We start from the raw sequence: 23,590 nt of genomic DNA on the forward strand, positions 1-23,590 counted from the left end.
TATGGAAAAATGGATTCAGTGGCACCTTCAGTGGCATCAGTGATGCTAACCAAGGGTCCACGGTACCGGTCTTCCTATCCACATTTGCTTTATTTCGAGTTTCTATTTTGTTTTGAATGCCCTAATCTAAGGTTGGACTGCCTGAGTGTCTTTCGTATTTCGTAATGTGCGCTGCTGTGGAGGAAGCACCCATTCAATGTTGTTGTGTCTTCTGGTGCAGTGACAATAAAAGCCCATTCTAGTGCATATTCTAGTCTATTGGAAAACACTCCCAGTGAATCCAGTCTGACTTCTCTTCATTCTACCAGACTGCTCCTCTGCATACGGACATGATGCCTCTTTGTCACAAATAGGCATCCTAAAAGGCGGGAGGACTCACCACACAAACTTCCTGTCCTGGGCTCTGTTCTTACATGCCGATGAAATAAAGAACCTGACGTCAAGACGTGTCCCACCCTCATTAAGCTGATCAGAGCATTTATTCTAATTAGTTTTTACTGTTGGGAGTAAGTCCATTGTTGCTTGTATTGTTTGGGTTGGTGCGTAATGGATACAGTCTTGTCAGGTGACATTTCCAACCATTTGTTGTTTCCGCAAGAATGAAGTCCCTCATTCGGATGCTTTCTTGAAGGACTCTTCGGATGTGAGAGTACATTGCTGGAGCTCCAGCAGGACTTTCAGGTACGAGAGAGCACTCGGCGACCCCGCCGCTGGGAAGGCTTGTCACCTGATGTGATGGATTATATAATAAAATATAGTAATTCTTTGGGTTGTTAGTATAGCCTTCTGGCCGTCATTGCCATATGGCTCCCAGTGATACGTTAGCATCTCTGATGATCTGATGATCACAGCCATCACAAACTCGATCAAGTGTACGTATGTTCTTCACATGCCGTATTAAACGGAAGCTTTTTAACGTGCCATCACCGCCTGGCATGTGTTGGTAGTTCACTTCCACACGAAAGATGTGATTGATGATGTTTTGGTATGCCTCTGCACTCACCAATAATAATAATTCATTCATTTTCTATGCCACTTATCCTCACTGGGGAGGGGTATGCTGGAGCCTATCCCAGCTGTCTTCAGGCAAGAGGGGGGGTACACCCTGGACTGGTGGCCAGTCAATCCCAGGGCACATATAGACAAAAAACCATTCACACTCACATTCATACCTATGGACAATTTGGAGTGGCCAATTAACCTAGCATGTTTTTGGAATGGGGGAGGAAACCGGAGTACCCGGAGAAAAGCCACGCGTGCAAGGGGAGAACATGCCACTCATAATAGTAATAATAGTAATAGTAATAGTAATAGTAATAGTAATAGTAATAGTAATAAAAGTAAAAGTATTAGTAATGTAATCGTAAAAGTAATAGTCATGTAATAGCAATAGTAATAGTAATAGTAATGTAATAGTAATAGTAATAGTAATAGTAATAATGTAATAGTGATAATGTAATAGTAACAGTATTGTAATAGTAATGTAATAGTAATGTAATAGTAATGTAATAGCAATAGTAACAGTAATAGTAATAAATGTAAAAGTATTAGTAATGTAATAGTAAAAGTAAGTTCTGTAATAGTAATAGTAATAGTAATAAAAGTAAAAGTAAAAGTAAAAGTAAAAGTAAAAGTAAAAGTATTAGTAATGTAATGGTAAAAGTAAGTTATGTAATAGTAATGTAATAGTAATGTAATAGTAATGTAATAGTAATGTAATAGTAATGTAATGTAATAGTAATAGTAATAACAGTAAAAGTATTAGTAATGTAATAGTAAAAGTAAGTTATGTAATAGTAATGTAATAGTAATAGTAATAGTAATAGTAATAGTAATAGTAATAGTAGTAGTAATAGTAATATAGAACATGCGGACGCAGGTCTGTTGATACGACTACAAAGTCGATCATAGAACTGCGGCCTAGGGTGTCCTGGCGCACTGGTGCACTTATGGACATCCCTATGTTGGAACATGGTGTTAGTTATGGACAAACTGTGGTTTACACAGAACTCCAGTAACATCACACCGCACAGGTTCAGATCAGGGAGGCCGTTCCTCCCAATCACGCCCCTCCAGGTCACACTGTCATTGCCCACATGGCCGTTGAAGTCTCCCAGTAGAACGACGGAGTCACCAGTTGGGGGTGCTCTCCAGCACCCCCCTGATGGACTCCAAGAAGGCCGGGTACTCCGAACTGCCATTTGGTGCATACGCACAAATGACAGTCATGACCCTTTCCCCAGCCCGAAGGCGTAGGGAAATGACCCTCTCGTTCACCCTCTCAACACAGAGGCACCAAGCCGGGGGGCTATTAATAAGCCCACTCCAGCTCGCCACCTCTCCCCTGCAGCAACTCCAGAGTAGAACAAGATCCAGCCCCTCTCGAGGAGTTTGCTTGCAGAACCCAAACTGTGGGTGAGTTGGAGGTGAGTCCAACTATGTCTAGTTGGAATATCTCAACCTCTCGCACAAGTTCAGGTTCTTTCCCCACCAGAGAAGTGACATTCCATGTCCCAAGAACTAGATTTGGCCGCCAAAGACCAGGTCGCCCAGGCACCCGCCCTTGACCGCCACCCAACACACAATTCACCGGACCCTTATGCTTCACATTATGGATCACACTCCTCAGCCTCCCTGGGAAAGTGCTGGGAAAGGTACAACCGTTGGTCGAAACTCTGTTACAAGTGGTCCAATGCGGTTTTCGTCCTGGTCGTGGAACACTGGACCAGTTCTACACCCTCACGAGGATGCTTGAGGGTGCATGGGAGTTTGCCCAACCAGTCTACATGTGATTTGTGGATCTGGAAAAGGCATTCGACCGTGACCCTCGTGGCCTTTGGGGGGTGCTCCGGGAGTACGGGATTGGTGGCACGCTACTACGTGCTATGCCAGTAGTAAGTCGAGCCTGTTTCCGGTAAACGTTGGCCTCCGCCAAGTATCTCGGGGCCTTGTTCACGAGTGAGGGAAGGTAGGAGCGTGAAGTCGACAGACGGATTGGTGCAGCCTCGGCAGTAATGCGGTTGCTGTACCGGACCGTCGTGGTGAAAAGAGAGCTGAGCCGGAAGGCAAAGCTTTCAATTTACCGGTCGATCTATGTTCCCACCCCCACCTATGGTCATGAGCTTTGGGTCATGACCGAAAGAATGAGATGGCGGATACAGGCGGCTGAAATGAGTTTCCTCCGTAGGGTAGCTGGACTCACCCTAAGAGATAGGGTGAGGAGCTCAGTCATCCGGGAGGATGACTCAAGAGGAGTCAGTTGAGGTGGATCGGGCATCTAGTCCGGATGCCTCCCGGACGCCTCCCTGGTGAAGTGTTCCGGGCATGCCCAGCTGGGAAAAGGCCCCGGTGCAGACCTAGGACACGCTGGAGGGATTATGTCTCACAGCTGGCCTGGGAACCCCTTGGTGTCCTCCCGGTGGAGCTGGAGGAGGTGGCCGGGGACCGGGAAATCTGGGCTTCCCCACTAAGACTGCTACCGCCGCGACCCGGACCCGGATAAGTGGAGGAAAATGCATGAATGAATAGTAATAGTAATAGTAATAGTAATAGTAATAGTAATAGTAATAGTAATAGTAATAGTAATAAATGTAAAAGTATTAGTATTGTAATAGTAAAAGTTATAGTCATGTAATAGTAATCGTAATGTAATAGTAATAGTAACATTAACATTAACATTAACATTAACATTAACATTAACATTAACATTAACATTAACATTAACATTAACATCACGACAGGTGGAGAGAGCCGGTCTGGAACCCAAAATGCAGAAACACAGTCGTGTAACAAAGGGTGTCCACTAGAAAAAACAAGGCAAAAGTAGAAACCAAAAGCAGAGTCCAAAAGTGCAACTCAACAGAGAAACAACACAGCAGCAAACGGCTCAAACTCCCAGCTGACATCATTGAGAACATCACCTTCCATCGTGTCCACCGGCTGGGAGCCAAGAAGAAGTCAGAAAGCCAGAAAATAGAAGGCCGAGACCCATCGGGGCAAAATTTGAACACTTCAAGCAGAAGGAGCAGGTGAAAGGCCGAGAGCTGAAGGGGACGGACTTCAGCGGGAACGACCATTTTCCAAGGGAGATCCTCGACAGACGCCGTCGCCTGTTCCCTGTCCAAAAGAAGTTCATCACCGAGGGGTGCCGAGCTGTCATCACGGTGGATAAACTCTTTGCCAATGGACAGCTATACCGCAACCATGGCTGTATTAATCATCCCAATATGGTAAGTGAACATCCCCAATGCTAATAATCTTCCCGTCTGTCACCTGTCTGTCCTCTGCATCAACATGTCTCGACAGCTCACACACACTCACAAAGTCACAAACCGGCAAATACAAACATTGGATACATAAAGACACACATGCATGCACACATTTACACACAGGTGGCTCGTACTGTACATCTGATACACAATCCTTCATCACTGCCTTACACACACACATCTCACACATGCATACACAAATATTACCTTTCACTAGTTAGATCAGGAGGACTACATTATAATATACCTTTGTGCAATTTAAGCATATATTTAAATGTATACGCTTACATTACCTACAGATACATACGTATACTTCACATTTGTACATCTATACACACACATCACCATAAGCTAGTCTAGGATGTCTCATTGCAATTTGCCACTTGGAATGTCAGGGGAGTCGGGTCTGGAGAAAAAAGACAAAAAATGTTTAACCATCTAAAGAATATCCAAGCAGACAATAGCCGTATACAAATGGACCCAAATATTCCAATTCCATTCAGAAAGAATGTAACCTTTGTATACACCTCATTCCGAAAGAAAAGTGCCAATCCGAATAAATATATAATCGGATTCCCAGGGGTGGAATATTCCTTTCCCCAATCCGATTGAGGTATCTTGTATCCGCTCAAACGGAAAGTTGTCAGACTGCGTTCTTCTTCCTGGTGTTTTTCTTCTTCTGTTGTTTATTGGCATTTATTGGAGGGGAAAACGAGCGTGGCTTCGCCTTCCGGAGCCGCGGCTTGCATCGGCGTCACGGCCGGTCTGGAGTGTCATCGGTGGGTCCGGGATAAAACCACGCCATTGAAACGAGCGTGTCGTCCGGCCCGCGCACCATCTCCTCCAGTTCCCATGGCGGTCTCGCCATCTCCTCATCTTCCAAGGCTTTGAAACGCTGCCAGGTCCAAAAATCGTTCTCCGCGAGGTCGTCGTCTCTTGGTGGGATTATTCTGTCACGGTGCGGCATGTCTGTGTTGCGGTGCGACCCCAGGATGCAGAGAGCAGGACCAAATGCAGGTAAAATAATAACTCAAGCAACTCAACTAGCTGACGGACAAACAACAATAATCCCACACAGGGAGAAGCACACACCTGAACTAAATAGACACTGAAATTAGGGACAGGTGTGGGTAACTATGACAACGAACGAAGACAGGGCAAAACAGGAAGTTAAATACCAACATAAGAGTCCAAAACGGAAACCAAAGCCCAGACAGGAAACTCAAACCCAAACTGTCACTTAGGAACCCACACAGGGCGTGACAGTTATTCCCGAACCCGAACCCTTTCTCTACAGTCAGCCTTTTTCCTCCTTTCAACTCCCCAATGCCTCTGAAATATCTGACCTCATTCACAAATCAAAGCCCTCCACATGCCAGCTGAACCCCATCCCCACAATCCTGGTCAAATCTTGCCTCTCCTCTCTGCTTCCTCTCATTTCTACCATTATCCACTCTTCACTGTCTACCGGAATTGTCCCTCTAGCTTTCAGAACTGCTGCTGTCACCCCAATTCTGGAAAAACCTGGTTCAGATCTCAAAAACGTCAATAACCTCCGCCCTATCTCCAACTTACCTTTCATTTCCAAGATTCTTGAAAGAATAGTCTCCTCCCAACTTCACACACATCTCACTTCTTAACAGTCTGTATGAACCCTTCTAGTCCGGCTTCCGTCCCCGTCACAGCACTGAAACTGCACTTATCAAAATCACCAACGATCTCCTCACTGCAGCTGACACCGGTTCACGTTCAATTCTCATCCTCCTCGACCTGAGTGCAGCCTTTGACACCATCTCACACCCCATCCTCCTCAGTAGACTCTCCTCAATTGGCATCACCCACACCCCCCTCCACTGGTTCCACTCTTATCTTACAGACCGCACTCAGTTCATACAACTTCAGTCTTTCTCCTCCGATCCCTCAGTCACCTCAGGTGTGCCCCAGGGCTCTGTCCTGGGGCCCCTTATTTTCATAACCTACCTTCTCCCCCTCAGCCATATCTTCCGCAAATTTAACATTCACTTCCACTGCTTCGCGGATGACACCCAGCTCTACCTTTCTTCCAAACCTAACCCTACACTCCCACCCCCCTCCCTCACCTCCTGGTTCACCTAAATAGTTCATGGTTCACCTCTAACTTTCTGAAACTTTTTTTTTTCTCGATTTTCTCGATTGTTTAAACACATTTTCTGAAAGGATGCCTCATATTCTCAGAACTCTACACACAAATCCAAAAATCACTCACACATTTCTGAAAAGCCCTCAATTCTCCTGCAAAATGAAACTTTACAACCAAAACAGTCTTTATTCTTCTCAAAATGGTGTTTTGTCTCCAAATGACGCACACAAACCACGATATGAACAAACATTTGTATGAACCAGTTGAACACTGATGTGCTCAGTGTAAAACACTGTGATTACATCATATTCATGATGACTCGGGCCTTTTTGTGTTCAGTCTGACACTTCTTGCAAAATGTTTTAGAATTGTTTTTTGGTATTTTTTTGACTCAGAACACAAAGTTACACAGAAACATATTTTTTTATTTTTCACAGAAAAACAATCTACGAAGTGTTCATCACAGCCAACACAAAGTTCCACATACAGTGGTCTGCATCTAAATGTATACAGCTTCACTTAAAGAAATAATAATAATCATGAACAAAAAATCAATCAATAACAAAGCAAAAGACTATGCTGCATCACGTCTTCTGTTTGGGTCAGGGCACAGCACGTCATCTACATCCCATGCAAGGTTTTGTCTGGCCAAGCAGCGGGGGAAATATCGCCTAGCCATGGAAAGCATCCGCTGGAATGTCTCCACATGCATCTTCCATAGCTTGGAGAAGGGGATTGTGTGTTTGTGGATTTCTGACCCTTTGCCCAGCCTCCCTCAGCTAAGGTTGTTCCAATTTTTAAAAATGGTGACAAACACCAATTTACAAACTATTGGCCAATCTTCTAGTACCACAATTCTCCAAAATTATTGAGAAGCTATTCAACAACAGGCTGGATACATTTGTTAATGCGAACGAATTACTATCAGAAAGTCAGTACGGATACAGAGCTAACATTTCTACCTCCATGCCACTGATCAAAATAAGGGAGGAAATGACTAACGCTATAGATCATAAGAAGTGTGCAGTCGCAGTATTCATGGATCTGACAAAAGCCTTTGATACAATCAATCATGACATCCTAATAACTACATTAGAAAGGTACAGAATAAGAGGATTAGTTATGAACTGGGTCAAAAGCTACTTAGCTGACAGGAAGCAATACGTACAGCTAGGAGAATACACATCTGCAAGTTCATATATTACGTGCGGAGTTCCCCAGGGGTCAATACTGGGACCAAAACTGTTCAACTTGTACATCAATGATATCTCCAAAGTTACGAAAGACTTAAAGCTGGTATTATTTGGGGATGATACCACTGCTTTTTGTTTCGGAGGGAGTACAGAAGATATTATTAGAAAGGTCAGAGAAGAAATGGTCACACTAAAAAGATGGTTTGATGATAATAGATTGTCCTTGAACCTAAGTAAAACTAAAATCATGTTGTTTGGTAACAGCAGAAAGCACACGTACCAACAAATACAAATAGACGGTGTAGACATTTAAAGGGTGAAGGAAAATGCATTTCTGGGGATCACAATAGATGAAAATATGAGCCTCATATTACAAATATACAACATAAGGTGGCCAGAAATATTTCAATATTGAACAAAGCAAAATTTGTTCTCAATCAGAAATCACTCCACACTCTTTATTGCTCTCTGGTTCTACCATAGCTTACTTATTGTGTGGAAATATGGGCTAATAACTATAAAAGCAATCTTCACTGGCTAAATGTACTGCAAAAAAGGTCAGTAAGGATAATTCATAATGCCGCCTACAGAGAACATACTAACTCCTTATTTGTAAAATGACAAATACTTCAACTTGCTGATATAGTTCATCTTCAAACAGCTAAAATAATGCATAAGGCTAAAAATAAGCAATTAGCTAAAAATGTCATCCAATACTTCTCTACAAGAGAGGAGAAATATGATCTCAGGGAAGAAGTACATTTGAAACACTTCTATGCTAGGACTACGTTATGCTAGCCATAGCATTTCAGTATGTGGAATCAAACTATGGAATGGATTGAGTAAGGAAATCAAACAATGCACAACGATGAGCCAATTCAAGAAACAATACAAGCAGTTGATGTTTGCTAAATACAAGGATGAAGAGTCTTGAACCAGTGATATATATATCACTATATTGACACTTACTACGGTACCCATTATGGCATTGGATGTCAATCTCTGGGGTGATAATGGACTTTAACAGCCACATGAAATCATCATCATCCAAACATCACCTTTTCCTTCCTTGAATCCTTTGCTGCCATCTTCGCTTTTTTTTCCCTTGTGGCCTTTTTAAAAAGGTCTGAAAAGGTCACACAGCATCATGGAGCTGGACAGGTTGATGCTGCCCTCCTGTGGCTACTTATGACATTGCATAGAGCGTGTATTTCATACACTGGGGGTTGCAACTCAGGGGGCCACCACACAACAGGTAGGCAGGTAGGTAGCGCTGCAGTGGGGCACCACCACAGAGCTCCCAGCCACCCCAGTCGGTAAGCCCCACAAGAAGGGACACCCCGGCCCCCAACCGAGGACAGCCCCCAGCGCAGAGAGCCCCCACTGAAAAAGCACTGGATGTATGGGATAAGAAATATAAAAACATAAAATAAGAATATAGAAAGTATATATAGAAATAAACATAAAACAAAAACATTTGGTTAAGATCCAAAACAAAAGGTATAGGGTATAAAAAAATCATTAGATAAAAGTCAAGTTCAAAAGTTAAAAAAGAGTACACGAAGAGCAAGAGTTAAAAGCTAAATTAAATAAGTGGGTCTTGAGCCTATTTTAAAAAATCTCAACGTTCTCTACGGCCCTCAGGTCTTTCGGCAGGCTGTTCCACAAACGGGGGCCATAAAACTGGAAAGATGCCTCACCGTGTGTTCGTGTTTTAACTCTGGGAATACATAACAGGGGCGGCACGGCGGACAAGTGGTTAGTGCTCAGACCTCACAGCTAGGAGACCAGGGTGCAAAGGCAAGGATGCCCCCCAAGATCTTCCAAGAAAACCCCTGGGCCCCCTAACTTCAGCACCAGCCGACACCCGTCAGGTAGCAAATCCCCAGAGCAGGAGTGCCCCGCCTGGGCCCACGTCATGGGGTGGCCAAGCACCCAAGACCAGAGAATTTATTTATTTTGCAATGGTTGATTATTGTTATTGTCTAAAATACCATTTTGACAGAAATGATTCACCGTTTGTTTCTGCTGTATATTAGCTTGGCTATACTGTAAATCATCCCTACAACTCAAAACACTTGAATTTGGAAATGAAAAGGACAACTTTGTCATCAGTGATTCATTGATGTCATTCATAAATCATTGAAGGATCTGTCTGAAGGATCTATTTTTTTACTGTTCATGTTTTCTCAAGGAAAATGAGGAGGAGATAGCGCCAATATACCACCTAAAGTTTGGCCATGTAGAGCAGGAATGCTGGTGGAAAACAAGTAAGATGCTTGGATTAGCCTGCTGCTGAGTTTAATGTAACTGTCAGTAACAGATGACCTGTCCACCAGGTGGCGTATGTGGTATATTAGCCATGGTGGCCTCTGATGGTAGTCCAGGCCAGTGCAGCCCAGCCCAGTCCAGTCCAGTCAAGTCCAGTCCAGATTTTGCTGCACAGAGTCTCGTCTGCAGACATTGACACGCCACGGGCGGCTAGTAAGTTCGTAGCCGGAGCCTCAGACAGGTGAACGGATCCAGCTGTTCTCTGAGGAACGCCACGGGAAGCCATTATACTCCCGGGAAAGCCTCAGGGGCCGATGAGGATCATGCACCTGGTAGGTTCTCAATCTGACGAGTGCACCCTGTCCTGGGTTGTAAGTTTCTGCATCTCGTATTTCCCACTCCTGAAAAATCATGTCCAGGTTCAGTTAGCATATGTAATCCTGTTGAGTGAGAAACTCAGCCTGAGCATTCAGATGGTGTAGCATGATTTTATTTTCTAATATTGAGTCGAAATGCAATGTGGTTAGAGATGACAACCAATAAACCTTTGGAACTGTTCTTGATGATGTCTTGCAAAGTTCATTTTGACTATAGTTTGGCATCTTCATCCAAAAACAATCATGTACCCGACAATGTTTTCAGCTTCTACGTAAAACAGTATCGTTTAACATTTCTCTATGACATCAATAAGTATATTTTAGCATGGAAAAGATGGCGTGTTAACCTCTACAGAAGGCGGTCATTATTAGTGCTTCTAGTGGGATAGACAGGTGCAGAGCACCAAGAACGCTGCATGGTGTGTGCGGACAGAGCGAAGTCATCAGTCCAGTCATTTTTATTAACAACGTGACCAAAGCATCAGCATAGACTTGTCCAACATAGAGCAGCATTGCATGGTTTCATGGAGCGCTGGTCACTAAAGCTGTCACTCACATTCTCCTCCTGTTGTCACTGGCAACTCCACACTAGCATTTCCTTCAAGTATGAAGAACTCTTAGCAGGTTAGCATGTACTGTATCAGTCCACATGAAAGTGAGATGGTTGTTTTCCACAGGTTCCAATGGATAGTTGAAAAAGTCCTTCTGCGTCATATGCTCCCAAATGGAATGGGAAATGCTGCTTTGTTCGCAGCGGCTTTTGTCTTTTGTCTTCCTTCTAGAGAAATACAATCCTTGCCAACATTGGAATTGTATCAGTCATGAGGGGCAGACATGAAACATCACATATACACTTATACAGGCTATAAATAGAATAGTGTTCTTCACCCAGTTCACAAGTCCTTCATTTACGACACGCTTCATAGGAGCACCACAGCCACGGCGGCGAGTGCTGCGGCCAACGACAGCATCTCAATGTTTGCACCATTTGTTTCCAGCGAGGTCGTTATAAACGTCCCCGAAGTACTCGCTGCGACTTCAGCGGCTCTTGCCGACGCTTCGGCAAAAGCATTCATCGCTTCGATGTCCACCTCGTTTCCTGTTGTGGCCACCATCACTCCCAACGCCGCTGCCTCTCTGGCGAACTCTGTGGACACCTGCGTTACCTCCGCCACAGACAGCAATCCTTGGAGTTCAACACGCTCCACGATAGTTTGTGGTGATGCACTTGACAGTAAATCTTCCAACTGTTGTGTCAGATCTGCAGATTCTGTGGCTACTTCTGTGGCAACTGCCAGGGCGTCCGATAGCATTTGCTCTGTTGCTGGGACAGTGGCTGCCATCTGTGCAGCGGTTGCCGCCTTTGTCGCTGTTCTGGCTGAGTCCTCGGCTAATCCTGCCAGCTGCTCTTCCAGGGTCGATCCAGATGTTTGTGCTGCTGTCATGGCAGCATCGGACGCATTTTCAGCTGCTCCGGCTGCTTCGTTTGCTTCAAGCACCGCAAAGTCCGTTGTTTCCTGGCCAGCGGTCAGTGATGTGGCGGCACTCGCTGCTTCGCTGGCGGCCGTCGATGCGCTCCTGGCTGCGGGGATGGCTGATGATGCAGTTGCTGCTGCTGCAGCCGAGGTAGTAGCCGTGGCTGCTGCAGCTGAGGCTGTTAAGCTAGCCACCACTGCTTCTTGGGCCAAATCAAGAGGGGATTGTGTACCAGGACCAGAAAAGCTTTCATTTGCTGCTTGCGTTGCTATTGATGAAGCTCTTGCAGTGGCTTGTGCAGCAGCTTGCGGGTCTGCAGCACTGCTCACCGTTTCTGCTAGGACTCCTGTAGATTCAGCAAACAAGGCGACCTGTCCTGCATCCTCAAGTGCTGCTAACATTTCACCAGTCAGGTTGGATGGGACCTGACTAGAGAGCTCTGAAAACAGCTCTGAAGAATTCCTTGATACGTCCACAACTTCTCCTGCAGCAACATCAAGTTCACCAGGGTTTGCCATCGCCGCTTGTCTGGCTGCCATTGCTGCAGCCAACGATTGCAGCGCTAGCTCTTCCTCAATGCTTCCTGGTGCTGAAGCATTTAGTGCTGCAAAAGCAACTGTTTCTGCTGCGTCTGCTGCAGAATTTGCGGCACTTTGAGCTTGTGCTACAGCTGTTTGTGGATCTGCTTGTCCATCTGCAATTAATACAGCAGCTGTAGATGCTTCATCTGCCCTTAGAAGGGCAGCGTTGACTTGTTCTGTTAGATCTGCACCAGTAGCTGCAGCTGCTGAGGCTGCGAGGGCCGTTGCTGCTGCTGCTAAGGAGGCTGCTGCTGAAGCTTCGGCAACTTCTTCATCACTTGTAGGAAGTGCTTCCACAGCCTGTGATACCACCTCTGTGGATTCTCTTGCCAAATCTACGGCATTTTGTACTTGTTCTACGGCTAATGCTGCAGCTAATTCCGCTTCCGTACTTCCTGCGCCTGGTGCCAATGCTTGTTCTGCTGTGTCCAGTGCCTGTAAGGCCTGGGCTGCCGTTTCATTTGCCAGTTCAGCAGCAGTTTCAGCTGACACTAACGCTTCTCTTACTGTGGCCGCTGTTGCTGCTGGAAGGGCTGAGGAATTGAGTAATGCTCTGAGGGCTTGTGCAGCCACTTGAGCCTCTTGGCTGGCATTTCTTGCAGCCTCTATGATAAGTGGTGCGTTGGCTGTTATGTTTCCAGATTCTGTAAGGTTTGCTGCTAAGACTGCAGCATCTGCTGCTGCTCTCGCTGCAGATGATGCATTTGCTGCTGCAATGGATAGATTATTTGCAAGACTGGCCAAGTCTCCTGTTGCTGCTGCTGCCACTTCTGCGGCTGTTGCTGCAGCCATTTCAGCCTCATTTGCTGCATCTACTGCCGCTTGTGCTGCTGTTGATGCGTTTATTGTGCCTTGTAAAAGAGAAGATGACGCAGCAGCTGCTGCATCTGCAGCTGATGAAACATTTCCTGCTGCATTTGTTGCTGAGAATCCACCTGAAGTGGCAGCTGTTGCTGCCACAGCTGCTCCCGTCAATGCTGCTGCTGCTGCTGTGGCTGCTGTGGCTGCTGCAACTGCTGCCTCTGTGGACATTTGTACAGCTGGTGCCACTGGGCCCACAGTGGGGGCAGCAGTGGTGGTAGTGCCCAGGCCCACAGTTGGGGCAGCAGTGTTGGTGGTGCCCAGGCCCACAGTGGGGGCAGTAGTGGTGGTAGTGCCCGGGCCCACAGTGGGGGCAGCAGTGTTGGTGGTGCCTGGGTCCACAGTGGGGACAGCAGTGGTGGTGGTGCCCGGGCCCACAGTGGGGGCAGCAGTGTTGGTGGTACTCAGGCCCACAGTGGGGGCAGCAGTGTTGGTGGTGCCCGGGCCCACAGTGGGGGCAGCAGTGTTGGTGGTGCCCGGGCCCACAGTGGGGGCAGCAGTGTTGGTGGTGCCCGGGCCCACAGTGGGGGCAGCAGTGTTGGTGGTGCCCAGGCCCACAGTGGGGGCAGCAGTGTTGGTGGTGCCCAGGCCCACAGTGGGGGCAGCAGTGTTAGTGGTGCCTGGGCTCGTAGTGCTGGCAGCGGTAGGGACAGTGCTGGGGAGGTCTATTGTTGTCTCCAGAAGTCGTCTACCAATCCTGGTGTATTCAGATCCTCCCTCAGCAGACTGACTGTTGATGGCTGTTTCCATTGAGAAGTTGGTCAGTGATGGCATTTAGCTGCAGTATATATTGTAGTTGATCGTTGAGATGGCTTACCAATAAGCAGAAAAATAAGAACTGTAGTCTTCTTGGTCATCTTGATGTTTTATGTGCTCTGATGCCCCAAACAAAATGTGAATTTTTTTCTGTAAAAACAGAAACAAAGCATATTAGTATTGATGGGGATTTTTTTCAAATACATCTGTTTCTCGCCAAATGTAAAATAGGAAAACTGAGATCTTGATCGGTAAAAGTCTTGTTGCACGTCAGTCAGTTTAATGTAAGTGTAACGTAAGAGACTCTTTCTCAAAACCTAATTATGAGGTTAGCAATCTAAGTGTAATAATGGACTCGGATCTCAACTTTATCAGCCACATTAAACCAAATATAGTCCAGGGTGCACCCCGCCTCTTGCCCGACGACAGCTGGGATAGACTCCAGCATACCCATGACCCTAGTGAGGTTAAGCGGCATAGAAAAAGATGGATATTGCCCAGCGTTTTATTACTGACACCAATATCAACCGATACTGACACAATTGTTTTTTAGCAGTTATTTGGCATTTCCTGCCTCATGCTCTCATTTTCGTCTTTTGTTGGTGCGCTTGTGTCTTTGTAGTTGCGGCTCCCAAATGGGCCAATTAGGCCCAACCCTTCATTTCACGTCGGGATGTAAGTCGAAATGTAAAGTGCTCGTACTACCTGGAAGGCGAAATTTTTTACCTTGGTCAAAATAAGTCATAATAAATACATTCATATTGATAATGCTGTAAAAAAATGTAGCAGTCATTTTTTCCTGAAGTTGTATGCTATCAATAACAAAATCCTTTGTAATATTTACTATTTGACTTTCTAAAAATGCACCACCTGGCTCTCCATCAGATACGTTTATATACGTTTATATATTGTGCCAAGTGTGTGCAGCAGAACTGTACTTAGAGAAATGACGGACAAATGTTGGCAATTGAAATAAAATTCTCATTCAAAAAAGGCAAGCTGTTTTGTTTGTATCGAAGCGTAAGCGTATCAAAGCGTAAGTATATCGAAGCGAACCGAGCCGTGGATTTTGTGAATCGTTGGACCCCTCGTTCGTAGTCCTGGACAGTTAGATTTCAATGATGTCGTTCATTTTTCATCTTGTACTTTTTGCTCATTTTATTCATATTCAGCTCTTCGATCAGTGCGTGCTGTTTTTAAAAAGTCCTGTGCAAATAAAGTCGCTTGGCTTGTTGGGTTTTTACAGAAAACAGCATGAAAAATGTCCCTGCAGTGAAGAGCGGGACATTGAGGGACGTCAAAACTTTCCCAGACTCAACGATGCTTCAAGATCCATGAAAGGACATTTTCTCACAAACGCTCGTTATTGTTTCTACCCCTACGACAAAAAAAAACCAAAAAAACGTTCTCCTTGTTCTCTTATGGTCTTACGGAGTCTTACGGAGACAAAATCCAACAACGTCCAAAAGTAGCATGGTCCTCTGACTCTGTGTGAAGGACAAACACTCATCTTTTTCCAGGATTTGAAGGAGGAGGAAGGACTCACCGTCAAAGTCCGTAGTTCGATTCCAGACTGGAGGTTGACTTGACTCTGAATGTCCCAATCTTTGTCCTGGTGTAAGGTTTATATGGCGCCTTGCTAAAGACGATGACGCTAAAACTTATCACGCCCTCATTACAACAAATTAGACATTGTGTTTTCAATCAGTTTGTACTATTCTTAGGTAGTTAATTGGCCGTCTTAAAGTTTTGGTTGGGTGTTTAAGTAGTACAAAATCTTGTCAAGCAACATTTTCAATCATGCGTTTGTTTCATGAACAATTAAGTGACGCACGTTGAAGTGAAACAGACGCACATACACACAAGTGTACAGGTTGTTCCCTTCCCTTCATTCAACCACTCCAAACCTTGGCAGCGCCCTGGTCAGCTTCACCACTCAGGCATTTACCTGTTGTTGGAGATGAAACTCTGCAAGTCAATCAAGGCCACAAGGACCTCTTGTAGGAAAACTGCACTTTTGGAACATTTTGGCAATCATCAACAAATTTCTTTCCCTTTTCTGCGCTTCTTATTTCATATGAGCTGACTAACAATGCACGTCATTGGGAGGTACCTATTTGGATAAAACCTCAAACAGCACTGTATCGCTGTATTGATATCCATTCTGTGATGCATTAAAATGTACTTTGATGATATTATGTAATATATGTGCCGTATTACATATATATATGTAATACGGCACCAATATCCGCTCTCGTAGGGATGGCTGTGTCTTCCAGCACGTGACGTGTGTTCCAGGCCTCAGGTAAAAAATGCTGACACCAAACAAACATCTGATTGCGTATTCATGGTGACTTTGAGAGATAGGTATCCACTCTTCCGTCTGTCCGTGTCCGTCTGTGAGTGACGCTGACACAAGCGGCTGTCGAGGCCTGGATTGTGGGACCCGTGGATCCCCCACCCTGTAACACCCCGGGGGAACGACCTCGGTGTGTGCGTGCGGGCATGTTGAGTGGGCACAGGGTTGTGCGTGTGTCTGAGTTGTTTTTATGTATTTATTATTTTAATTATTTATTTATTACTTCTTTTTTTAAATTAACGGGGTACAGGGGTTGAGCTCTGGTCCTGCGGTCCTGTGTCAATGGTCAGGTTTGGGGTTGCCTGGGGTGGGCCCGGCTCCGCTTCCTGGGGGTGGGTGGTGGCGTGGGGAGACACCGCTTCCATCCGTGTGCGGGCTCTTTTTCCAGCTGGCGGGGGCGCCCCCGGGCCCGCTGGTGTTATGATCCTCAATGCCCTTCAACCCTAGTGGGGTGTGGTCTCTCGCCGGTCTCAAGGGTTGGCTCTCCTCCGGGCTGCTGGCACCCTGTTTCTCTGTTGGGATTGCTTCTCGGTGCCCCTTACTGGTCTCTTGGGGGGTTCGGGGGCACGATATTGGAGGGCCGGTCTTGGCTTTGCCCGCTCCCGTGGGGCCGGTGGTTCTCTGGTGGTGGGAGCTTGGCTTTGCTGCATGGGCCGGGATTTACTGGGTGGTAGGAGGCAGTCCCTCTCCTTTTGTACATTACAGCCATACAGTAATAATGATGTCAAACAATGAAATTGTAATTACTGTAACTGTATGGCTGTAATTGTGTTTCCTATCACGGTTCATGTCTTCATTGTTACTATTGCTACTGGTAAGTTGGACTGTTTCATTTCACTGATATCATCTCCATTGTGACCCTTAGCCATCATTGACATTTAACTGATTTAGTCTTGTTTGTCTCTCTTGTTGTCATTGGAATTGTTGTTGTTGCTGTTGTTTTTGTCTCTCTCTCTCAAATTTCTCCCTTCTGTTAACACCCACCCCACCTGGGGGCATGTAAGGGCATTTACATCAATAATACTAATCTGTACCAATGGCTGGACAGGACGAAAAAAGTCACATCTGATCCCGAAGATCCTGAGTACTGGACCAGTAACACCAATATGCGTTTGAAGGCGTCCCAGTAGGATGGCGTGATTGACGGTATCGAAGGCAGCACTGAGATCCGGTAACAATATTGAGGATGTCACAGTCCATAGATAGAAGATCATTTGTGACTTCAGCAAGGGCTGATTCAGTAGAGTCCATCCTGAAACCAGACTGAAGAGGTTCAAATAGATCACCCAAAGCCATGTGATCATTGAGCTGTTGTGCTACAATTTTTTTCAAGGATTGTGGAAATAAATGGAAGGTTAGACACCGGCCAAAAGTTAGAAATACTCTCAGGATCAAGGCTTGGTGGAATCATCGGAGTCTTGAAAGCCGCAGGCACGGTGCCAGATGAAAGTGATAGATTTATAATATTTACAATTGAGGGGGTGACAATTATTTCATTCCTGATGAGCTCGACTTTATTTGTGAAAAATTGCAAGAACTCATTGGCCGAGTAAGAGGAACTACTAGAAGAGGTCCTCTTCTGTGTTAGCAATGCTACTGTGTCCAATCGGTATTTATGGTTATTCTTATTAAGGTCAATTAATTGAGAAAAATAATTGTTTTTTGCAGCAAGGAGAGCCTGTTTGTATTTGGTCAGACTATCTCCCCATGCCTGACGGAAGACCTCAAGTTTAGTTGCACGCCATTTGCCCTACATTCTCTGACATAACTGTTTCAGCCTTTGAGCTTCATCTGTAAACCATGAAGTAAGTCTTTTAGGACGAGAATTATATCTTAAAGGTGCTACGATATCAAGAGCATTTCATAAAACCTTGTTAAAATAATTTGTAATATTAACCATAAGACACGTATATGAAGAAAAAGAGGAAACGGTGCAGTGACAGTTGAAGAACTAATATTAGGACTGCTTGAGCACTGATTCCGGTCAGAGCGGTGGCATTGGGTTAAAACTTCAAACGTCATGAAATATGGTCAGACACAATGCTTGTATAAGGAAGGACTGTTCCATTGGAGGTCGTAATGTCCCGAGACTAAATCTAAGGTATTTCCATTGGTGTGAATGAATTGAACAAAGCCAAAAGTATCAATTATTGTCGGAAAAGCCACACTAAGGGACTCCTCGGGAGAATTGACATGGACATTGAAGTCACCCATACAATATTGTACAATATTGTCTGCGTGTGTTACCAGGTCTTCAGTAAATTCAGAGAATTGATCCAAGAAGCCAGAGTAGGGAACGGGGGGACAAGACAAGACCGGGGGAGAAGTGCCAGATAAAATGGCAACGACGCTGTTGATCGCAAGATGAGGACCTCAAATGTTTTAAAGTTGGATTTTGAGCAAAGTACTAAAGTTAAGAGCAGAGTGAGAACACCCTCACCTTTCCTACTAGGACGTGAAACCTGAGAACTCGGGAAAATTAGGTGGAGTTGCCTCATTAAGGGATATTAAATCATTTGGTTTCAACCAGGTCTCGCAAAGATTCATCATGTAGAGATTATGGTCTCTTCTGAGATCGTTAATGAGTTTTCTTTAAAGTTGACTAAGTGAGGCTGTTCACCCCCAGAGAATTAGTCGTAGTAATATTAATAACATTGTTCCGTCTAGAACCCATGCTATATTTTGACTTGTTACACACACAATAAGAAGTTAATAAGTGATAGTTATTTGTGGAATTATCACAAGTGAAAGAGACCAAAGAGGGAGTTTCAGGTTTCTCACCAAGTGCTACCTCAGTAGAAGGCAAGACCGACTGAGGTACTTTCATGGATTGTGGATCGGTTTGCATAATACATATGTCACTTTATTCTACAGATAGAGCTATGTGTATTGTTAAGGTCGGGCCTCGCGCCAGTCAGCCATAATGTTACAGACGCCACACCCGTTCTAACAGGCTCACTCATCACCTGTGCCCCGACTTGTTCTAGTGTGTGATGTCATGTGATGTCTGCGGTGTGGCGGAAGGCGGGGCTGTGCGTGAGCATTCGCTTTTGCGTCCGTTGGGGTGTCGCTCTTCTCGTGTGGCACACGTGTCTCTGTCCCTCCTTGGCACTTTTGGCTGGCATGGTTGTACTCTGCCTCATGTGGTTCCCAGTTCTCCTGCGGTCTCGGTGGTGTCCCTCCCTGGGCTGCCGTGGTGATGCATGTGTCAACGGGTCACAGTTGCACGAGCTGTATTTGTTTGTATATGTGTGTGTGTATATGCGAGAGTAATTACTTTTAATGTTTTATGAGTTCTTGAGTTTTATGAGTTTTGGGGGGGGGGGGGACAGTAGAGAGAGAGACAAAAACAGCAGCAACAACAATTCCCACCTGCCAGAGGGGAGCGTCTCAAAGAGTCTATGTCCGGGGTGAGAGGGAGCGGCCACAATCCTTTCTGCACGCCTCAGGGTCCTGGAAGCGTACAGATCCTGGAGGGACGGGAGATTGCAGCCAACCACCTTCTCTGCAGACCGAATGACACGCCGCAGCCTGCCTTTGTAGAACCCAGATGGAAAATAGTTATATAAACAATAATATAAATATTAATTCAAGATGGAAAATAAAGTTATATAAACAATATAAATAATTAAATTTACTAAATTTACCGTGCGTACAATGTTTGGGGTGCAACGTCATTAGGTCACGTGACGGTGCGCCGCCAATCAGTGCCGTATATATAGTTCGGAAGGGACTACACACCGGTAGCGGTGAGGGACGCATGTGGAGAATCGCTGCAGGTATTTAAAAGTTTTCGTTGTTGAAGTTTATACATGGAGAACGTCTAAATATTTTACATGCATGATTCGGAATATAGGGGCCGTCCACCGGCGCAACGCTGAACTAAAAAGAGCAGTGTTCGATCACATCTATGGAATTGGTGAGTGTTGGCATTTCATTGCTAAACGGCATTAGCACCGTTTATTAGTATCTTTGTATGTCAGCCTGTTCTCTCAATTGATTGATTGGATTATAAGATTAATACTAGTTTGATTATAATGAATAATACATAAGTGCAATTATTTATTATAAATGATAATATATTGTACAATTGAAGTTATGATACGACTGTCTGATATGTCTGCTGGTCCTATTTTACATAGGCCAGGTTTTGATGGCAAGCTAGGAACCCTGCATTGAGGCAACACGCCTGGAAGCTGGAAGCCCAGATGAACTGATGAGCTGTCACCCACCTGCTCTGCTCTGATCGGGCTGGTAGGAGGCCGTCCTTTTCCTTTTGTCCCTCTTTGGCCTTCATAAAAAAACTTCACTCCTTTCCTCCACTCCTGACCCTCTGGACACTCGATTACTGGGCCATTGGACAGTTGTATGTTTTGGGACTCTCAGTATATGAGATGAATGCGTTTTGTAAATTGAGCTCATTGAAATGTATTTGTAAATTAGTGTTGTGAATTTGTATTGTTCTGGTTTTTCACTTTATAATATATGGTACCACCACAACTTCAAATTGCCTCGCCTTTTTCCTTCTCACTCCCAGAGCCGAAATCTGGATTTTCTGATTCTAGCCTAGATATTACAATTACAATTTAAAGTGTCTAAAGCTAATGTTAAAGGTAATAGCACATTGTACACTCTACATTTGTCCTTTGCAGTGGCAGCAGCGTACCAGATGGTGATGGAGGAGGTGAGGATGGACTCAATGATGGAGGTGTAGAAGTGCACCATAAGAACAAGAGTGACAAACAGGACTGCATGAGTTAAATGTCAATGATGGCTAAGGGTCACAATGGAGATGATATCAGTGAAATGAAAGAGTCCAACTTACCAGTAGCAATAGTAACAATGAAGACATGAACCGTGATAGTAAAAACAATTACAGCCATACAGTTACAGTAATTAAAATCTCACTGCTTGACATCATTATTACTGTAATAATAGCATACCAATAACATATAGACATCAGGGATAAGATGGTAGATTGTGTAGAGAAGCACCCATGTGCTGTGAGTGTCCATATGGAGGTGTGTACTTCTGTGTATATATTTATATATATGTGTGCTCGTTTGTGTGAATGTGTAATTTTCACTGAGAATGACAAAAGGAGAGAGACTGCCTTGGGAGGCCAAGCACCAGAGCTGAGGAGTCAAGACCAGCACAAGGCCACCGACGGACCTCACCAGGGTTAGGGTTAGTTAATTCCGATCCAATATCTTTAGGAAATGCATTCGCTGATAAAATGGTAAAACAAGCGGCACCAAAGGAACTGAACCATCTTAACACTAAAAAATGACAAGTACTGTTACAAGATACTGGCAGACATGCAACAACAGAGTCCAAAACAGGAAATTGACCACTGGCTTAGGAATGAAGCAACCCTGGACAAAAAATGTTGAGAAGAGAGATAATAAACCAATCTTGCCAAAAAATTGTATAAGTGGGCTGCTATGTTGAGCCATGATGTTACACGTGGGTCAACAGGAGGCATGTGTCACACTATTAACACCCACTTTAATTTGTATTAAAAAAATCTTATTCAAAACATGTAGAGCGTTTTTAACGTGTGCAAAACACAACGTCCTGGGCAACTTGTGACCGAGGCGTGGCCAATTTCCAAAACCACAATATTAATTTCAAGTAATACACATGGACATTATTGAGCTAAATAAACGTGAAGGAAGGTCAGCCCTGATTCTTGCATTCCAGAGCTTTTGTAGATTGGCTTCAGATGGGATGGAGTTGACCTGATGGTTAACTGGTACTGATCACAGTTTAACTTGGTATTTACTTTGTAAATCAACTTGTAAAGAAAATAGGAACAATGTTCCACATGGACTTAAAGAACCATGGTGCGTACCATCCCCAAAGTGGAGGACTGGTAGAACAAAAAATGCATGGAAGAAACAAAGTGTCCACTTTGATAGAATACATGAGACTGAAACCAGGAGATTGGGAGATTGATTAAAAGTGTAAAAAAAACACTGGCACTCTCCCAAGTGGGAAGGGCCTTATCAAGTATTGTTAACAACACCAACAGGATTAAGAATTGCAGAAAGAAACACTTGGATACATCAAACCCATTGTAAAGTAGTCATTGTTCGGGAGTCTGACGAGGAAGTTAAAGACCAGTCTGTGACATAGGGGACTTCAGAGTTCTAGACTCTGAGGCATCGTGCTGAGCAGTGAAGATTATAGCACATGCCCTTGTCCAGAAAACCGAACAATGCATCCTGATCAGATTGCAGCAGGTTTTGAAAGTATTATTATAACATAACAATTAACAAAAATGTGGCTAGGATTAACTACCTCCAGTATAACATACAGAAGCTTGGGATCTACACCGAGGCCGTACTCACAGCAATTGGAGAAAAACTCCATGCCCCGTCACTCATGGCCTTCCAGAATCACATCGCCTTGGATGGACTGCTGGCACATCAGCAGGGAGTGTGCTCCATGTTTGGCGACCAATGTTGCACGTTCATCCCCAACAATACAGATTCCACAGGAATGCTGACATGTGCGATTTCTGGTTTAAAGGCGCTAAACACCAAGATGAAGGAACTCTGGTGTTGACACTGAGATGTTTAGTGACTGGTGGAGAGCATTTTGGGGGCAATGGTCTCCTTATGTGATGTCCATGCTTATTGCACTCGCTGTTGCGCTTCTTTTGTGTGCCTTACGTGGATGTTGTTGTATCCCTATCTTAAAGGTTAGAATCACATGGACTGTGGATTTAACCATGGCACCAATGTCAACAAAGGTAAATGAAATGTACCCCCTACTGGTGGCAGGTGGCAGCAATGACAGTGATGATGACTCGGATAGCCATTATAGATATTCCCCTGACTTGTTCCCTGACCAAGACAAGTACTTTGACTCAGATGACGAGAACACTTCCATTTAGATGTAAGCACATTTTATGACAAAGATTACCTTCTAGGTAAAAAAAACGAGAGGAGACTCAAGGAGCAACTGCAAACAGATAAATGTGTGATAAACAGGAGGGAAATGTTAGAATAAAATGTAGATAGAATGAATATAGTGTTAGTTATCACCCTTATGTCCGTTTGCTAAGACAATAGAAAGTGTTTGAATGTGCTGAAGAAGAAATGTTCCCGTGACCCTGATCAGAGAACCCCAGCGACCCCCAGGTCCTGGAGGTGCCTGGATGCACCAACAGCAACCCTGCAGATGTTCATGTTAATCCTGCAAGAATGTGTCAAGATAAGAACTCATAAAACAATAAAAGTAATGACTCTCACATATACACACACACATAGACAAACAAATACAGCTCGTGCAACTGCCTTCTCCCCCCCTTAGAGTTGCATG

General features: G+C 44.7%; 1 protein-coding gene and 1 long non-coding RNA gene across 3 annotated transcripts; one reads left to right on the plus strand and one right to left on the minus strand.

Annotated features, from left to right (window-relative positions):
* Positions 1-10,330: 10,330 nt before the first annotated feature.
* LOC144899547 (uncharacterized) lies at positions 10,331-15,506 on the minus strand. Its single transcript, XM_078792202.1, has 3 exons — positions 15,449-15,506; positions 13,964-14,052; positions 10,331-13,886 (listed from the first exon to the last, which is right to left on the minus strand). The coding sequence occupies exons 2-3, from the start codon at positions 14,001-14,003 to the stop codon at positions 11,149-11,151; spliced, it is 2,778 nt and encodes a 925-aa protein (XP_078648328.1). The 5' UTR covers positions 14,004-14,052; positions 15,449-15,506; the 3' UTR covers positions 10,331-11,148.
* A 4,471-nt stretch (positions 15,507-19,977) lies between these two features.
* LOC131101574 (uncharacterized) lies at positions 19,978-21,904 on the plus strand. 2 transcript variants are annotated; one of them, XR_013627614.1, is made up of 4 exons: positions 19,978-20,040; positions 20,118-20,180; positions 20,404-20,515; positions 20,914-21,904. It is a non-coding gene; the product is annotated as an uncharacterized LOC131101574 (long non-coding RNA). The 2 variants fall into 2 exon arrangements; XR_013627613.1 differs by lacking the exon at positions 20,914-21,904 and having other exon boundaries at positions 20,404-20,781.
* Positions 21,905-23,590: the final 1,686 nt, after the last annotated feature.

The sequence above is a fragment of the Doryrhamphus excisus genome, linkage group LG7 (assembly GCF_037039965.1).
Source record: "Doryrhamphus excisus strain RoL-2023G ecotype Guam linkage group LG7, RoL_Dexc_Guam_v1.1, whole genome shotgun sequence".
Classification (NCBI taxonomy): Eukaryota; Metazoa; Chordata; class Actinopteri; order Syngnathiformes; family Syngnathidae; genus Doryrhamphus; species Doryrhamphus excisus.

What these genes read in the sequence shown, in the direction of transcription:
- LOC144899547 (XM_078792202.1), bottom strand. Translation starts at nt 14,003, where the DNA reads ATGACCAAGAAGACTACAGTTCTTATTTTTCTGCTTATTG. An exon ending in TCTTATTTTTCTGCTTATTG is followed by an intron (nt 13,887 to 13,963) that starts GTAAGCCATCTC and finishes CAATGGAAACAG; the next exon opens with CCATCAACAGTCAGTCTGCT.